The 19,503-nt window shown below is 44.9% G+C and overlaps 1 protein-coding gene across 1 annotated transcript in view; it reads right to left on the bottom strand.

The window, feature by feature from the left end:
• Positions 1 to 19,503, bottom strand: part of MCU (mitochondrial calcium uniporter) — a 73,572-nt gene that overhangs the window by 11,640 nt on the left and 42,429 nt on the right. The window contains exon 2 of the mRNA XM_084290145.1: positions 1,644 to 1,713. Within this exon, the coding sequence (XP_084146271.1) occupies positions 1,644 to 1,713 (70 nt within the window). The remainder of the gene's footprint in view (positions 1 to 1,643; positions 1,714 to 19,503) is intronic.

Below are 19,503 nucleotides of genomic sequence, written 5' to 3'. Positions count from 1 at the left end.
TGTTTTACGTTTTCCTTGCAAAAAGCTTGTAGAAGTCATTCCCACCAGTGAATTATGCTAGAGAAAGTCTGTAATTCCAGTTTGATCCTCACATTGCCTCCCACACAAGTTATGTCTGGTCAGATTTTTACTGCATTGAAGGGGGAAGAGCTCCGAGTCAAACCAAAAACCCAACAAAACAAAGGGCTTGTCAATAACACAGACCTAGCAAACTGTAACAGACAGCCACAGTAAAAGTTATTAGCAAGCAACAAAGCTGTCTGCCTTCTCTTCTGCTCTGACAGCCCTGTGGATGGCCTGCGAGAGGAAAACTCCAACTATTTGGACATAACATCTTGGCATTTCACTAATTATAGAGGTAAGATTTTAGCTAGTCATCTCTGATCGAGTTTTAAGCCAGTATTTAGGTGCATGGGACAAATAAAATAGGTAACTGCATAGCAGCACTTGCAGACTCGTACAAGCTGGCCAGGAATGCTGCTAAGTAAGACCACACAGGATTTTAAAGGCTTTACATGCTGTATTAAGCATGAGCTCTCTTTGAGGCATGAATTTCATCCATACGCCACAAAGTTTTGAACCAGCTTTATGTGCAGAGGTCTTCAGTACTTTTTGTTTGTTTGTTTGAAAAGACGTCAAGAACAACTCGAGCAACACATTAAGAAAAAAGCTACAATAAAAAAGGGGTGGTCAGAGAAATCAGCATTGAACATCTACTGCTGGTAAATGCAACGTTACTGGAAAAAATAAGAGAAATACTCAAGCATAACATAAGAAGGGGTAAATCAAATCAGGCAAGTAGCTACACGCTTAAATTATCTTCTCAACCTTATGTTTGTTCTCTACACTTCTACCTATTTAAACCTTCCAGTTTTTATTTTGAGGTCTCCATAGCAGTCCTGTTCCCTTTGTGTTCACACACAGTCGCTCTCCTGGCAGGGAGAGCAGTTGTGGCTGAGCCCTTCACTTTGTTAGCTTTCAGGCTTTATTAACAAGCCTTAATGAGAAGAGGATCCTCCAACTGCTGGTGTCAGTCAGCATAAGCATGTCAGCCTCTGTGCTCAGCATACAGATGTTAAGCAGGCAGGCATCTCAAAGCTGTTTGTTTCCCTCTTTGCGTATCAAGATTTTTAAAGTTCCACCTACCTCAGCAGTGCGTTCTTTTGCTTTATGTTATGACAGCCTTATCACAAAAAGCTTAATGCTTGAGCTGTCCCAGAATTTAAATAAAGGAACAAAACTGCCTTGGTTTCACAACTCATTTACAGCAGCAAACGCAATGCTTTCAACCGTTTGAGTGGCTGGTAGGAACTGTGCTTTCATCACATTAAAAAGTTAACAAGACATGCAGTACCCTGAAAGGTAGGCAGCACACAGAGCTCACAGCTACATCAGGAGGAAGCCTGGCAAAAACATTGGACAGTTGCATGCAGTGACATCCTTCTTCAGAAAGCCTGTCCAGTTTTATAAGAACAGTTATTAGAAAAGTTGACTGTTTCCTTGATTCTTCTTGACTGACTTTGTTGTCACTTCCTCAGTTCGAAACTGAATTACCTTCCAGCCAGCAAAGCCTCAACCAGAAAAGGGGTCAAGGAACATGACTCAAGCTGAAAACAAGCCAAAAGTTTCTCTATGTCACTCACCATCAGAGGGCACTACCGTACTGCAATAGACCACTCTTACACTCTGCCAAGGAGAAAGCCTCTGATGCACCTAGAAAATACAAGCACAGCAAAAGGACAAACGTTCAGTCACGCTATCCGGCAGAATCGCACCCCACTGCCACCTCCTGTCCCCTCTCCCGCCATCCCCTGCCCTGATGCCCGGGCATTTCCTCCGACAAACCGGAGACCTGGCGAGAACAGCCCCTTCCTGCCATCTGCCACCCAGCAGGGCTCTGCCCCTCGGCCAAGCTCACCCTACACATCTCTCAGCATATTTAGTTTCAAGTGAGAATGTGCAAGGCAACAGCTGGGGTTTTGTTCCCCTTAACGGAAAAAAAAAAAATAAAGCCACAGTAAGCTAGATTTTATAAATTCAATTCAGACTACCATGCAGACGTGGAAAGGAGAAATCCCACAAAAACATCAGTTCTCAAAGGTTAAGATCCAGTGTACCATTGGGAAGGTTTAGGGAGTTCTGGATTACGAGGTTCATTCTCTTAAGGTTGCTTTCTCTGCTGAATTATATTATTTTTCCTCCCTTACAGAGATGGAAGCCAAACTAAGATACAAGTAGTAAACATGCCTGTTCATAGATAGAACAAATTGTTCAAGACAGAAACAAAAACTGTGATACCGAGCTATAAAAAGAATAAGCCTAATAAGAGAGGGAAGCGCATGAATGGTTCGTATGTTCTTCAACCTTGGCAAGGGACTAATTTGTTCATGAAAGCCTACAATCAGCCTGATTGTAGCCTGTCTTCTAGGATAACTTATTTTATATTAGTTATACACTAACACACCACTCTCCCCCAGTAAACCTACAATTCTGGCAAAGAGGAGCTCCATTTTTACCAGAACAGTAAGGCACAACACCAGCTCCCCTCTGCCTCACGGGTACACGTTCAAGTGACTGCCACCCAGGTTGTTCAACAGCAATGGTCCAACACAGGCATTCCTGGGGATTTTTGTTTGCTGTTTTTAAAATACAGCTGCCAAGCCTGCATTTCCATAAAGGTATCCCACAGGTAGGGCTTGCTTTAAGTAAATTTCCAATGGAAGCTTGGAAACAAAGCCCAGGCAGTTGGTTATTTCTCTGCCAAACTGTCCAGATTTCCATATTTTGCAAGGTTGCTTTCAATAACCTACTTAAAGAAGCTTTCTCTGCTACTCTTCTTCTGGAGCCTGCTATGCAAATTGAGGACAGCTTCAGCTGCATTAGTCTCGAAAGCAGGACCTATGCCCAGACGGTCAGGGCATTGACAGCTCTGGGAATTCACTCTAGCTCCTGTTGTATTGACACTCTGTTTTTCCATGCCTTGACAATGAAAATCATTGAAGTCATTTTCAATTTTGCTTGTTGCTGCAACTGCATTTTCAGCTTCTGACATTGGAGTCAGGGAACTAACAGCAAAGAGGAACTCGGCGTTCAACAGCTGTAACAGAAGTCAGCAGCAGCACAGTTTGGAAAGGGTAAAGTTAAAAAAAAAAAAAAAATAAAATACACAACACTGTATTTTGGGAACCAAAGGGCTAATTTGCCTTTTGACATCTGAAAATAGTAAGTCTTCTGGACCAATAAGCACCCCTGTGCTACTGCTGAGCAACCAGGAATCCACCCCACCTGAAGAATTATTATTTTTTTTTTTTTTAATGAAAAAAGAAAAGCAAACCACACAGGTACAGCCACACATTTTGGACAAATCATCTTGGCATCATTACTACATCATGGAAAAGTCAGAAGCTGCATGCCACATACAAGCCAGTTTTGAGCTTCTGTTCAGAGTTTTACTAGATGATGGAAAACCTCCATAAGAAGGCAAAAAAATCCCCAAACACCTGACCAGTTCCTATTTCAAACCACCAACTTCAATTGCAATCCTTCTGAAAACACTGTTCTACCTGGTGAGATACTACACATGCAGAATTTATACAGTGAGACAGAACCATCTGTGAGAGCACTTTCACGATGCACTGGTTTTGTATTTATTTCACCTGATCCCATGGCAGAGCTGTGCTTCTCACAGCTTTACTCTTCCCTTTTATATGGCATTAATCATCTACTTTTGAAATACTGCACACCAGGAGCCTGCCTTCCTACCAGATTTGCACAGCAGCCCAAAAGTTTTAGTATCTGTTTTCAGAAAAATCCTACAACTCACTAAACCCAGGTTTATCTCACCACTAAATAGCTATATAACTGAAAGATTTTATCAGCTAGCATCTGTAATGACTTTACCTTAAGGCCATGAACATTTGACAGGTACAAGCTAGCTCCAAAAAGCTCCTTGCCTTTATACAACACAGGCAAAACAGGTTGAAAAACAGAGCATGTTAAATGACTAATCAAAAAGCCGAGGTGTCCTCAGATGCAGCTTCTTTGACAGTTTTTTCACCCCCATGAAGGCGTGCCCCAACTCCATGTTTCACTCATCACACAGCAGTACACCATGGCTGCATTTTCTAGAAAGAGACATTGGTTAAACCTCTCATATCTGTCACTGCTGCAGTTCTGAACTGTGCCTTGCAATGCTGCTGTCAGAAACCTCTTATCTAGGAAAGCAGTCTCTTCTGGTTAGAGGGAAAAAGAGGAACAAATGAACTCCAAGTCAGCACAGACCCAAATGTCACCTCCTGCCATCCAAGGTTAGCAAGAGCTTGAGGAACCATCAATCAGTTTTATTCTTGAAGGGTGGCTATCGTTTTAGAATTAAGATGGAGAGAAATGCCTCAACCCTTTATCCTACACGTCTACAATTCAACAGCTTTACGCAGAATTGTGACGGAAGACTGAAGTTTGGGACTGAAGCAGTGCAGGGTGGAGGAGAGGAACTTGTTTCAAGCTTCACTGACCAGATCTCATGACAATTTGTCTGCAGTCAACAGCTCGCTGCTTCAAAGAAATGCAGAATAACTACACCAGGGTTTCGGCTCTGAATTCCAGAGCAATACGTGGAGTATGAAAGGCACCAAATCCCCAACGCTGACATGAGGAGCTTTAAGCACCAGCATGACTTGGTAAGTCTGAAGACAACACAAGCAGGAATTCACTTCTCACACCCACTGAGTCCTTCGTTTCCTGTCTCATGGTGCTAAGATGCACCTTAAGACTCAGGGTTGCACAACAGAACGATTAACGGAGCATTAAGGGAGCAAGAGCGAACAAAAAATCCCAGCCCTCTAATAGCACTTCCTCCAGCCTTGTCAAGGTCTATATCAGACAATCCAAACGTCAGATATCAGCATCTCTAGAGGGCCTGGCATAGCTATCTCAAATCTATGCTGGTGACAAAGTTAATCAAAGCTGTAACAGAAGAGGAGTCTTGTAGCTACCAGCAAGTGCTCTCTGACAGGAAAAGTGGGAGCAATCTGACAGAGCTCACGTTCTACGTTTTGAGTAATTACCAAAACGACAGACTACCAAGTCCCCAAAGTCTGATTAAAAAGAGTTGTCCAGGAAATAAAAGAAAGCATTTGAAAAGTGAATCTCCATCTAGAACACAAGTAAGAAATGCTGCTAGGCTGTTACCCGGAGTGCAATTAACCATCACATTGCAGAGCTTTTGTGAAATGCCAAGTATATTCTGTGAAAAAAAAAATAAAAATTCACCCATGCTAAGACATTTTACAAGATACATTTGCAGCTGCCAGCCGCAACATTCATCTCTGAAGGGCCCGCTTGAACTGAGGCTGCCCTAAGCCAGCCGGGAAGCAGCTCACCTTTTCCAAGGGGCAACAGCTATTTTCCTCTAGCCCCACTTTCACAGCATGAAAAAAACACATCTTTTCAGGCTCTAATAGCAGTTACAGTAAAACCTCCTGGCCCGTATCTCAGTGAGAAGAATTGCCACAGGCTTCCCCGAGCAGTCACAGTAACCCAAGCCACCGGCCTCAAAAGCGCTGAAGAGCGCCTTTTATCAATCTTACTTTATGGCTCCAACTAGCTCTGCTCCTGTACTCAGCCTGTTACATTTTTATCGCTCTCCAACAGCGCTTTCATCGTTAGTTGTCAGGTCCTGCCCTCCCGCCTTGCTCCCCTCACAGTGGGTGTTTGCAAAGCAGAGGAAATGGAGCAAAATGGCGTTCTGACCAGAACTCCCTCGTCCATCCTCCATGACATGTAGCTTACCAAGGGCTCGCAGGGCTGTTCCTCACACTTTTCCCGCCTCATTCCTCTTTTCCAACATTTTGGCACTTTTTCCTCATTTCCTCAGGGGTGCCGAAGGGCTCTGCTGTGCCCTGTGGTGGGGCTGCTGGAACCTTCTGGAATGTTCTGGAACCAGCCAGAGCAGCTCCACTTCTCCTCACAGAACCCCTACTGGACCCTCACGGAACATTCTGGAACCATTCTGGGACAGAGACCCCTGCTGGAACCTTCCAGAAGGTTCTGGAACCAGCCTCAACCTCCCCTCAGAGCTCCCATGGCCCCGCTGCCAGCACCCAGGCACAGGTGCCCAACGCAGCAGCTACTGAGGCAAAGCTTGCGAGGGAACCAACCCCTCATGTACGCAGACATGGGGACATGTCTGGGCACAGACAAGACCACTGCAGGCACTCTGCTCCATTTTGCCCTCAGCACTCACTGTTGACACCACAAGCACTTATCCGTCTCATTGGCTCTACGCCATTTTTACTATGGTTTCTCCTCCCTTCACCTTCTCTTTTGTTCTAATCCCGCAACCAAAGCAAGTGAGCTAGCAATAATAGTGAAAGATATCAACGTGACATCCCTCGAATCGCATCTCAGGCTCAAAAGGAGGCAGGAAAATGCCACTTAGACAAGGATGAACCTCTGGCAGTCCCTCATGCCCATGGCGCTGCACTGTGCCTCATCCAGCCCTGCTCCTGCTGGGTGCTTTCCCTCAGCACCCTCCAGAGACTTCCAAAGAGATGATAAAAATAGGTCAGTCTGGCCTCAGAGAGCTTTTCCCATCTCTCTCGCCCCCCTCCTTTTCCACCTCCATTCTTCCATGACATCTGGGCTCCGTGGCCTGCTTCCAAGATTTTTCCCTTTGGGATCAGTTTCAGAGAAAGATCGAGATTTTCACCTTCACCATGGATTTGCTCGACAAATAAGAGGAACCCTGTATGGAGGGCTTCCTCCAACTTTTTGCTACAGTCTCTGGATACATCCACATAGTAAATATTTCAGGAAATGTTTCCTTTAGGGAACAGACTGCTACTGTTTGAGCATGTGGCATACAATAAAGCACACGTTGTTACCCTCATACAGCCCTTACTGTTCCAAGAGCAATCCTCAAACCACAGGTTTTTGCTACCCAGCAGCAAATACCCCAAACGTTTGACCAGAAACTGGAAAGTGGCAGTGAAAGATCTCGCTGCCCTTCTCATTATACTGCTTGTCTCCTGGGATCTGATCGCTTGCCTGACTAAATCCCACTGCCTTCAACTCATTTGTTGTTCTCTGTCAGCACGACCTTGCTTGTATCCCACTTGCAAAGTCAGATTTTGCCTCGAAAAGAACACTTCTCACCCACTGCCTCCATAGGGTAATGTTTCTGTGGATGAAGGTCAAGCAAATGAGAACCACTCAGAACAGCAGTACTGTTTTTCGTGATTTTTTTTTTTTTTTTATATCAGGCTGAGGAGATGGACACAAAAAAAGGCAATGCCAGTAAGATGTGGGAAGTGTTAATCTTGGCATTTTGAAGCACTTCATACGACCTACACATTAGCAAATGGTCCTCAGTTGCCACCCTTCTCACTCCTGCCTGAATTTTCTCTTCTTCCAGTATTAGCACAGAGCTCGATCACATCTGCTAGGAGGAACGCAAACAGGAGGTGAGCTATAAATACTCCCTTCTCATCCTGCTTCCTCTGCCCATCTGCCTAAAAAGAAACAGGTAACCCACAGTGTCCAGGAAGAGGTGGGGGTAGGAGGAAGGAGACGCATCCCCTGCTAAAGAAATGTAAAGGGAATGAAGCAGCTGCTCCCTGTTTTCACTGCATCTTTCTCCCAGCATTACTGCTGCTGTGGAGATGCTGCAATGAAGAGTTTTGTAACAGGAACATCACTGCTAACACTGTGACAGAGCTGAGGGCAGGAGTGGGAAGAGGAGGTGATGAAAAACTTTAATGGACACGTTAAGCACATTGGTCAAGCAGTCCCTGCTGCTTTTAACAGGTATTCCCTCATGTTCCCACCATCCACACCCACTTCTTCCCCCTACAAAAAAAATATATATATATATTTCAGACTACATACTTAATTTTCCTGTAAACATCAACAACTTGCAGAGAATTACACTGCTCCTGCTTTACTTGAAACAGATTACAACCATGGTACACCAGACCGCCACAGTCCTTCCTTCCCAACCTGGCACAGCCTTCCTTACCTCTAGCCATCAAAAATTGGGGCTGGAACATTTCCCTTGCAGTTGGTGATGCCAGAGCACGGTTTCACTATTAAAATACTTTTGCTTTACCAGAGTAGGTCAGTTGAATTCCATTTCTTTAGCACAGCCCTCACAGTTAGTGGAAAAAGCTGAGAATTTAATTCCCTTGCATCTCGAGGCTTGGGAAAAGAAAAAAAAAAAAAAAAGAAAAAAAAAAAAAAACAACACCAGAAAGCAAACAAAACACCATTACATATTTAAAGCCTGCGTCAGCTTTGCAGCCTGCATACAAAGACAACTCAAAGCTGATTTTTTCCAAACTTATTACTTGATCCTTCCTCTATTAACTTTTCTCATATTAAAGGGGCTTCAAATCCTGGTTTTGGAAAGAGTTTGAACAGTTTTCTTAGCTTTTATTCCACTCATTTCAAAGTTCTTTGCTCCATGATCATCTCCATCAGCCACTGACATCTGATTACTGTATGAGCAGAGAGAAGAAATCAGACTGATTCCTGCATGGCAGCTTACCGTTTTTGTTGTTGCTGTTGGTAGTTTTATTGTCTCTACCTCTTATCTAACCACATTAGCCAACTCCCTATGGTATAGCCAGTTGACAGAGAAGCTCTGATCCTCTCTTCTCCCACCTTGCTGCCATTCTGCATAAAAAGTAGCAAGAGCTTCTTGGTGAGGAAACAGCAGCCAATGATGTACCCCTGGTATATACAAGACCAAGAATGAAATAATAAACTGAGTTATGAAATTAAATTTCCACAAGTGCACGGAAATTCCTTCTGCCTCAGCACGAACTGGGGAGCAGCCAACTCGCACCGGTTTTTGAAGGAAATAAACTCATGAGGGAACTTGGCTTTCAGCTCTTGAAAAGAAACACCAGGCTCTTACAGACTACAGTCAGCATCAGCACAGGGCAGAACAAGGCAGGTCCTTTGTACCCACCAAGTCATATCAAGTTACTGCAAGCAGTAAGGACAAAAAGCTCCCTCTCCCAAATGAGAGGCCTTACAAGGGAAGCTTGGAGACCCAGTTATCTTTAGGACTGGATCCTGAATGATCCACTTAGGTAGGGAATTTAAAAGTATTACCCAGAAGCACCAGATATATTTCATAGATTCTCACATTCAGAAGTTCAGCTTCTAAGAGAAAAGCCAAAGCTCTGGGAAATGGTTACAAGTACCTGTGGCTAATTACTACTGGCCAAGTTTCTCCCGTAAGAAATACCAAAGCTTAGGACATTCAGCTTGAAATGCTTCTTCACCTTCTACATTCCATTCACACTACTTGACTACCAGGTGTGATTAGTACAGTAAAAAAGAAAAATTAAAATAAAAATCAATACCTGAGCTAGTCCTACGCTCATGACGCTCTGCACAAATCTTCCATTGGATTGAGTGGATGCCTGACATCCTTCCCCAGATATATACTACCTGCCATGAGGATTGCTACTGTGCAACTCAGATTTCTAAATCACACACATTCCCTTGCATGTTATCGTTGTAAAAAGAACAAAAAAAGAAACCCAGCAAAAATACAAGAATATTTTAAAGGCACTAAAGAGCATTGTTTCACTTTGCCACCAGACAACAGCTCATGAACTTATACGAGAAATGAATACCTCTATAACATTGATGTTTAATTACCCCTCAGTTAATGATGCACCTATTTTTAAGGACAGCCTCCCACCTCCACCCTGAAAGAGGAAATTGCACCATGGTCACCTAAGATGTGTCAGAAGGATGTGCCTGAAGAGGCAACTCAGCACAGGTTAAACAAGCAAACAGCGGTGCTTTGCAGGAGCAAATCTTTGGCACACTAATCCAGTGCAGTAAGAATAGAGGCTGATTTTAAATCTGACATTTAATAGCATGTCGCGTTCAGCTCTGAAGGCTTCCCAGTTGGACTTGCTTTAGTTCCTCTCACCTGCCCTCTCTGCAAGAGCAGGCTTGACCCCTTCTGTACACAGCGCGAGGAACAGCCACGTGACACCCTACTGCATTTTATGCATGGGTTCAGAAAAGCAAACTTTGCTCTATTTCCCCAAGCTCCTCAATACCAAGGTCTTACAGTTGCAGCCTGACAGCTCCCCTGCCAGAGGCGAGCTTTTAACCCCAAACCACGCACTCCTGACCCAGGCTGCAAATGCACCTGGCTGGGACTCGAGTCCCTGCACCAACCACTTCACCATCCGTCATCTCCAGGAAGATGAGGAGAACACCCGGTGACCACGGGGATTTTATGTAACTCATTTTTGAGAAGAGCAATGATGGTAATGGCATCTCCTAACAGCCTCACCAGCTCAAAGCTATTCATTTCAACATCTCCTGCATGAAATCACCGTGCTACAAAACCAAACAACGTAATTATATCTAATGGCCTGAAAGAGCAACAGAGGCACTAGCAGCTAAACAAAGTTTCGGGAAAGCTAATAACTTCAAGTCCATCATTTCATCCGAGGCCAGTGCTGTCCTCAGAGAAACCTCAGTCACTGCTGCCACGGCTTTGGGCCGAGCACAGCAGGGAGAGGCTGAACGTCCTCAGGAAGGTGCCAGGGCAGAGCCCGTGGCCAGAGCCTTGTCACTGCCATTCGTTCTGTCACTTCCTGAATCTCCCTCCTCTGTCCTGGGGAAACTCATGGGAACTGAGTTTATGGACATGTGCACTGTGCCAGAACACACCTCAAGTCCATATAACAATTAAGTCGGAGGATCAAAGTTCAATCGTTACATAAAGAACGATAAAAAAAAAAAAAAAAAAAAAAAAAAAAGGCAGGCCCAAAACTTTCCTATGCATTTTCAGTGGTCATCAAGCGATCTGTTGCCAGTATACACAATAAAATAACATCACGGGGGAGTATTATGAAAGGAGTTCCTGAACATTTGGTTCAGGGTTTTTTGGTTTAAAAAAAAAATGGCTTCTACTAATTCAGTAAGAATTAATTAATAGATAATACTCATCTATAAGATAAGTATTTGCCTTTTTTTTTATTTAAAGAAATTCCGAACATTTAACATGTTTATCTCTCTAACCATCTAAAAACGTTTCCCACAGAAATTGCTGCAGGTTTGTCCAAAAAATAAGACACAAGAAAACTGCGGACAAACACATCAGTTCTCAGCAGTCGGTCCTGAAAAGCCAACTTGAGCTGCTCTCCAACCGACAGTCTGTAAGCCGCACAAACATACTACAAACAGCTTGCAGTTCCCACTTCTTTCCACTACAACGCTGAGGCTTAATTCATATTAAGAGATTGAGAAGCCTTGTAAACAAAGAAAGAAAAACGGAGACCATTTACATATGAGCAGCCCAGATGAAATAGATTATCCTAGGGAGAGGTGGGAGTAGAATAGAAAGCAATGGAGATCCTTTGGCTGGGTCACTTCCTTAAAGCTTTTCCAAACCAATTAAACTGGTTTAATACATTCTGATAGGTATTCAGTGGTCTAGAAGAAGGCAATTTACCACTTGGCTCAGAATCCCACAAGCTGTCAGAGACACCTTTCCAGTTTGTATTTTCTTTGACAGCTTCAGCTAGTTAATGAAAATTGAATCATCCCTCTTAGGAAAATTAAATATACACATGGAACTGCCAAAAAGCCTCCCTGGAAAAAACAGGGCGGGACAGGCATCCAGGCAAGGACTCCAGAATATGCTTTTTCAGCCCAAGCAAGGATGCTGGCCCAGCTAGGGCAGAATAGGACTCTCCCTGCTTCTATTTCCAGGCATCTTACTGCTTTTTTAACAAAGTAAGTAGAGCTGGGAACCCGTATTTTTCCTCTGATCCAATGCTAATTACGTGGAGTTCTTTCAGCCTTCATTTCTTATCCCCTCCAGGGATTGCCTTAGCAGGCTAAAGTCCACAGCCTGGGCGGGCTGGGTGAAAGTCCCTCGGTCACCCTGTTACACACACCTTCTGGCAGGAGGTGCCGGGCCATGAGCTGAATGCTCCCCAGGCACACAGGTGTCACAAGTCCCTACAGAACAGCTGCCCTGCCGAAGGGACAAGTTGCACGTATGCTCAGTCATCTGCATTTCTACAGGGACTCGACACGTGTGGGAGCAGACTGAACGCACCAAAAGCGCCTTACCAAGATGTTTACCAGGACCACACAGTCTGCTTGGGTCCTTCCTTACTGAGGAAAGCTGAAGTCCTGTACACTTAGGCCACTTCCCACTTAAAGATGCTGTCATCTTAAGGCAAGTCAGCTTCCACCTGAGCTTCCCTGTAAGCACCTTTCAGCTGTGCAAAGCCAACAAATGATGGAGGGAGCTTCCACAGCTGGTAAAGACTGCCTTGTTCTCAAGGCAGCACTGTGCTCTTGCAATCACAGTTGTGCAGCCTTGTACTTGCACCCAGACTTGGCTTGCAACCATCTCCAAAATAACATACCAACAAGCTTAGAAGATCCAGATGCACAGGCAGAACGATTCGGGTTTCGGATTCCACTCCAAGTGCTTTCTTTCATCCCTGCCTGCATCACTCCTTCTGGCCCAGTTCACCCATCCTAACTTGCAGGTTGATCACAGTCAGCCATCACAGCTGTTGATCATGATTACTTCCCACTGCTTCTGCTAAAACCCTGCATGTCCAAAAACCTTCATGAGATAGAAAGCAATTCCTCTTTCAACACTGGTGTTTTTTTGTTTTCTTTTTCTTTAGTAAAGACAAAGCTTATCACTAATCCAAGACAGAAGGCAGCAAGGCATGCCAAGTCCAGAGCACAGCCACCCAGCCCAGGCACTCCCCACCCAGCATGTTTTACTGGCAGTTGTATTTGCCCAGACCAAGTCCCCTGATAGCAGGCAACGTTTCAGCTTTCAGCACAGCAGTGGAAACACATTAGCCATTGAAACAGCATTAAAAGACAAGTACTAAAATAACTGGCTGTAAGCAGTGTAAGTGGCTGTCCAGCTGAAACTAGTAACACCACAATAGCTCTAGATACAAAAACACTTGGTGAGAAAGCAGACACCGCTATTTCAGACACGTGGAGCAGTACCGCTTACAACAAGTGCAGATTAAATAACTAAGAGCTTCAATTTTTGAAGGAAAACAGTCATGATGAAGAAGGAGAAACATTCACAAGGCATGGCTTGAAAAGAATAGCTAGCACAGCAGCCGAGAGGTGAAACAGGAGTACAGGGCACTGCCTTTCTCCAGTGCTTGCGTGGTGGAGCAGGGCACAATACCAATTGCATGGGATATTTTTCAGGAATATTAATGCACAGCAAATCTATTCAGCCAGACTGCATTCCACGTGGACGTCCCAAGAAGAGGTGGTCAGCCCACAGAGGAGCATGATTTCTGCGTGGCATTAGGAATAACCCTGTGCCAGATCAATGAGGAGGTGAGAGCAAACAAGTCTTGTTACCCTGCTCTTTCCCAGAGTGCGCACAGTGTCCTTGAGAGATGTTTTGAAGTTAGCTAATTAAAAAAGGCAAGAGTCATCTCTACGTTGCGCTCCTGTAATTCAAGAAGATAAATATTAAATTGAAAAAAAAAGTGTATGAGAGAGAATTAAAATCAAGTTGTAATTGTAAAAGTTTGACTACAGTCTGCAGAGGCACATATGGAGCAGCGGGGGACAGGCACGCTACAGTGCTCTCCACGGAGGAGGCATTTCCTTCCTGTATTAGGAACTGAGGAAGATTCGCTGCAATATGCCTAAAGACAAGAACAAAAGAATTAGTTCAAGCTTATCAGTTCTTCTAGTGGCCAGGTGCTCAGCATGCAGCAGCTAAGCGCTCCTTAGGAAGTTCAGGCCCCTAAGGGAAGACCAGGAGAATGCTGCTTGGACCTTTCAGATCGAGACCATCACCGATTTAAAGATGTCATGAGCTTCAACTTACACCAGTGGGCTGCTACAATCATATTAATTAACATGCTGACATGCTGTCTCTTGAAGTACATGAGATGTAGGAACAGTTTTACAGGCTAGGATGCAGCCTGGTTGCAGTTGTTTGTGACTGAGCCCTGCGCTATTTTTCACTGTAGGTGGAAATTGTTATTAATATCGACAGTATATTTAACAACACAGAGTTTGACAGGAAAACACTACACAGCAATAAGACTGATCGGTAATAACTGCTCTCCTCTCCTTCTTACTCGCCTATTGTAGAAAGGCAAGACAGATGTAAATTTAAAGCGTTAAATTCAATGAGTTTGACAATGTGACTCCCTGGATTATCAAGGCTTGCCAAAACCTCTCATCTTCAGACAACAATCCAGGTGTACGATGCCTGAGACCACTGCACAGCCACCGCCCTTCTGTTTTTTGGCGGGGCTGGTGAGAAAAGCTGCTGGCAAGCTCACAAGAAGGCACGTGATGGCTGAGGGGACTCCTGAGAGGGATTTCCTCCCCTGTTCCAAGAGGCTTTAAATGCTCTTTCTGGTCTGGCTAGAGGGAACTAGCACAAGTGTGAGGCTTATCTTAGTGGGGGACACAACCCTCCCTGCCTGCCCCCCACCTTTCCAGCACTGCAGGAAATGCCATCGCCTTCCCTGCCCCCCAGACCTCTTCAATTTGCGATGTAATTAGGAGATAATTTTAACTCTGTCACTAGATTGATTGCACTGGTGCTTAACTGCACTATTAAGCAAATCAGGAGCTGACACGTGGTGTCTTCTCCATCTGACGGAGCATTTAGCAGGGGGAGGGACAACTCCAAAGACAAAAAGCCACCCTTAGATCACAGCAGCACACAGCTACGGCTGCTAACACGCCACGGGAGCCCTGCACACCTTGTCATTGGTATTGCAGCACGTCAGCTCCAACCTGGATGCTGTGCCTTGTGTTTAGTACGTTAGCACCTTCAGTCACTGCTTCTGCTGGAAAAAGCCTCCTGTGCCTCACATCCATTTGGAAGTGGATAATTCAAACAAACACAGAGTTCGTACAGTGTCTAACAAGAAGGTTATTTCATTTCAAAGGCTGGCCGTGCTCTGCAAAGGGAGCGTTTTTCACCTTGTAACTCCTTCAAGGATCCTAAACTAAGTAAACAGCAAGAAATCATTTAACAAATCATTGTGCCCAAATCAAGAGCAAGAGCATCCAGAAGTCATGAACAGGCAAGTGTAGAACAACTCTTTGCTCCTTTTAGGACAACCCGTCCCAAAAAACTTGCCCAGAAGAACTGTGACACCAAGCCTACCTGCCTCAGCAAGGCCAGCTGCCTGCTCAGCAGCCAGTTCCCCCGCACCTTGCCTCTGAACCATTAAATCTTTCTTCCTCCTTGGTGCAGGAAGGAAAGGCACTTACACCACATCACGGTTTTGGGGCTGTAAATCCCTCACTACAACAGCAGGTGTTTCACAGTCCTGCCCGTGACTGGAAAACACCTAAAAATGTTACGCTATTTTGGAGCTGTGAACGTCTTCCTTCAGGCAGATCCTGTTCGCTCCTCCCAGCTTCCTCAAAATCCACGTGTACTTCCCCTGTATCACATTGCACCGAGTTCTGAGGCTTGGTTCTCACCAAATACCACTGCAAGCCAGCCTAATACGAGACAGAAAGAGCAGGTGTCCAAGCCTCCAATTCGAAGATGGGCCTGTAAGGGCCCTGGCTGACAACTGTCAGCTCGTAGTGAAGGCTGCAGTGAAGGTTGAGATAACGATGGAGCTTTAAGCAGTGCTTGCTCCTCACAGAGGGCACATTTCAGAAAAGCCACTTGGGTGGCTGCCACCTTCTCCTTTCCCCCGTGTGCTATTGCACCTATTAACGAGATGAGTTTGACACAGACCAAGCAGAGATGGGCCATCTCTTCAAGGGAAGCTCACACAGCAGAACCCCTTAAGCATAACACAACAAACATTTTGCTGACTTGACCTTAAATACAGACTGCAAGCACCGTGCTGATCATCACGGCAGCCCTTTGCCTCACCATGTCAGCCAAGTCCAGTTGCTGGCACTTCGCAGAGCTCTGGGCTCGAGCATCCCTGCAGAAACCACCGTGGCCATCGCAGGAGTTGCCACCAGAGCCATGAACAAACCACACGAGCAGGAGAAAGCGCTCGAAGTCAGCTGGCTTATTTTAAAACTGTTGCTGACAGCACACATGATTTGTACTGCGGGCATAGTTACAACATTTTGCAGGAGAGTGGTAGCATTTCAAAAGCCTCTGCCACCATCATTTCTGCATCCATCATCCGATAGCAGCTTTAATAGCTATCAGCAACAAGATAAAGAGCAAATTCACGAGCTGTTGAGGACAGCTCTATTGGAGGAGCTCAAAGATGGCCATGCCACCAACAGTTGAACAATTTTGTAGAACTTTACGTAAGCTGGAAGCGATTGTTTGTTGGACACGAAGCAAGAATTAGGGACTGAGTCTCCCCAAAGGGTTATAAATATTAGCATACCAAAAACAAACTGTGAGGAGTCGCCAGAGGACTATTCCTGGGCTTTTCCAGGAGCTCTCTGTAACCAAAGCAAGCTGAAGAAAGAGATCTTTCCATGCATTTCCACTGCCTCACCAACTCCCAGACTGAGTCCTTAAACACACAGGCAATCATCTTGGGAAAGCAGTGAGCTAGCAAGCCTTGAACTTGACTAATAAGCATGGTCACCTGGATTTATTCATAATAAATTTGCAGAGCAAACCTAAAATACAACAAGTGGCACATGGTTGGGCTACGTCACATATTAGGCAGACTTATACATGACACTTGCAGCTGTTTCATCAGCTGTCACTGGTCATTTAAGAAATAACAACTCACAGAAAAGGCCCAGGTACTCCATTTTAATTATTTTTTTTCTTCTGTGAAGCTGTAAGAGTGGAAAGATTTTTTTCCTGCTGTTACATCAGAACCAGAGGCTCAGCTGCAGTTCTCCGGGAGCAAATTCAGGGTGCTGAAGTGCGAGGGAGGAAGCAGATCTGTGTCAATAGGCTTGGTCGTGTAAGTGGAGTGTGAATAGTGAGGGAGAACAGAATCTGCTACGAAATGCCAGATACAAACCTGAAACTGGAAGGAAACCAATAGCTGCTTCTACATCCCCAAGTTTCCCATCACCTGGGACTACTGTGTTTGCAACACTTACTTTCTTCAGGTGTGCTTGCTGTTTTGTTTTTCTGCAATCCATCGATCTTCATCGCAACCCAGGGAGACCTGCACATCTGTTTCCTTCCAGCAGCGAGGCCAAGAAAATATTTTACTGAACTGAGCAATCTTCATCAGCTTCTTGGCTCACGGACATCAGGAAAAAGTTATCACTGGCTCACACAAAAATATTCAAGGATATTTAATGGAGTTAAAATATTTCTGGCACAGAAACCAGGAAGCGTTTCAACGCTTGCCTTAGTTTGCTAAAATACTTGAAAAAGTACTTTCTAAGCAAATTTATCCATGAGATCACTGCTTTATGATGTATATCAGTTCAGTTAGTCACAAAACGACTTGCCAGGACAGAAGTAATGCAGCAGGCACTGCAGAGCAGTCCCCGACACATGCACATGGATGTTCCCCCGTACCCTTCATCCCTGGGGTAACAGCCCGTGTAAGGAGCCATTCAAGTCATCTCTCAACTGAATTATTTTTGCTACTTAAGCCAGAAGAGGGAGTTGAGGTAAACACCAAGCGATTTATCGTCTTTCCTCACATAAAAGGAACATTCTTCCTCCATTCAACAAACTTCATTCCTTCCTAGGCATGACTTGACACAGACAGCAAACCAATCTTAGCCGACTCAAAGTACCCAGGTCAAAACACGCTATTCAACTGCAAACCACAGCCCCTGCTTTTGTCCTGCTCCTTGTCAATGACCTGCCACTTCATCCTAGGGGCACTGGAGGCTGCCACAGCTCTGCTAGGCAGGAAAAATGGCAAGGACAGAACTTGCACAAGTAGTTCTCCTCTCCAAAAGCATAGCACAGAGCTTCTGGTGTTGGATAGCTTTATAGAATCCAGGAGTAGATGAATCATCAGGATAAGATGAAAAGGAACTGGCTTTCTAACACTGCCAGCAGAAAAAAAAAAATTGGATTGTGAAGGATAAAACTTGTAATCCTCAAATGTGTTCTTCTCGGTTTGCTTTCCCCTCAAATGGATGCTATCATCGTGATGCATCAATGGATACCAGCTCAATGTAATCCTGCACTTCGGGTCTCGGAGAAATTATCTTCCAACTCTGACTGGGATCTGTTTAAATATTACACAGGCTGAAGGAAGAATAAATCAAATTTAACTATTGAAAACAGAGGTCATTTATCTCGCAAGATGGGAACAGGAACAATGGGCTATGAATAATGCAGCAGAGGTAAGATACCAAGCACGCAGTTCAGTCTATTACCTGCAGCCCGGAATGGGTATAAAATAGTTGATTATATTGGAGTGCAAAAGCTGTTCAACCCAATTACAGAATAAATATTTTAGAGTAATTTCTCAGTTAAACATTTGGAATTCATCTGCTAGTCTGCATTTCACCCAAGGACACGGAGGGAGGGCAGCAGGCAGAAAACCCATCCTTGCATTAGAAAAAGGCTAAAGCTGAACTAAGTCTTTGAGCAAAGACTTCTGGAAGAGGGTTTGCCCTTGCAAGGGCAGGGCTTGAAAGGGCGCTGAAGGGGAATAAGCATCCACACAACGCACTGCCAGCACCTGCTCATGCCTGCAACGGCTTCAGTGAGGTTTCACACTTAAACCAAAGAACAACCAACACCAATATGAGGAGCAAAAACTCCATATATATTTTTTTTGGGGGTAGCTATGACCCAGCAGCAACTTGCCACCCTCTGTGCTTACAGCCCCTCTTCTCTTAAGGGTTGCTGCGGGACACACACTTGCTTTGCATGGCATGTTTGCTCTGTGCTCAGGCTGTTACCTGCACCCTCGGGTTCCAGCCTTTCGGCAAGCCTCTGGCTGCAGCGTCACTGCACCTCAGCGTGCCCTCCAGCACACGCCTGCAGAACCTTGCTAAAGCTGGCATGCCACTTAGCAGGGCGTTTCCTCAAGAGTAACTTCAGATTTTCTCCTCAACAGATGCCTGAAGTTAATAATTCTGCTTGGGAAGCTATGATTCCAGACTCTTTTGGAAAGCACCCCACCTCCCTGATCCTCTCCTTCAGCTGTTAAAACAAAATCACAGGCAGGGAAAGCACATCACAGATCATTTATCCCACATTTGCCCACCTCATTTAACCTGCACACTGCTCTATCCAGAGGTCACAGGGAGCACAATGGGTACCACAACGCAGTTCCCACCTAATAATGCCAAGGTAAATCACTTAAGCCAGTTATGAGCCATGTTATTTCCACGCGGTTTGTTCCGCAAAAGGATTGGGCACACAGAGAACCAAGCGACTTGAAATTCTGGAAAAATACTCTCAATTACCTTTTGAATATAACAGAGGTATTTCTCAGGGCTTTCAAAAGAAAAGAGCAGAGCTTGCATCAAGACAGAACCTCTCCGGGATCCCCAGGTGATCCCCAGCACTGCCAAGAGAAAGGACATTTTGCACTGCCCAGGCTGTAACTGGGG

Source organism: Netta rufina, assembly GCF_964035555.1.
Source record: "Netta rufina genome assembly, chromosome: 7".
Taxonomy (NCBI): Eukaryota; Metazoa; Chordata; class Aves; order Anseriformes; family Anatidae; genus Netta; species Netta rufina.
Note: the sequence above shows the minus strand (reverse complement) of the source record. Positions and strands in the feature narration are given on the sequence as shown.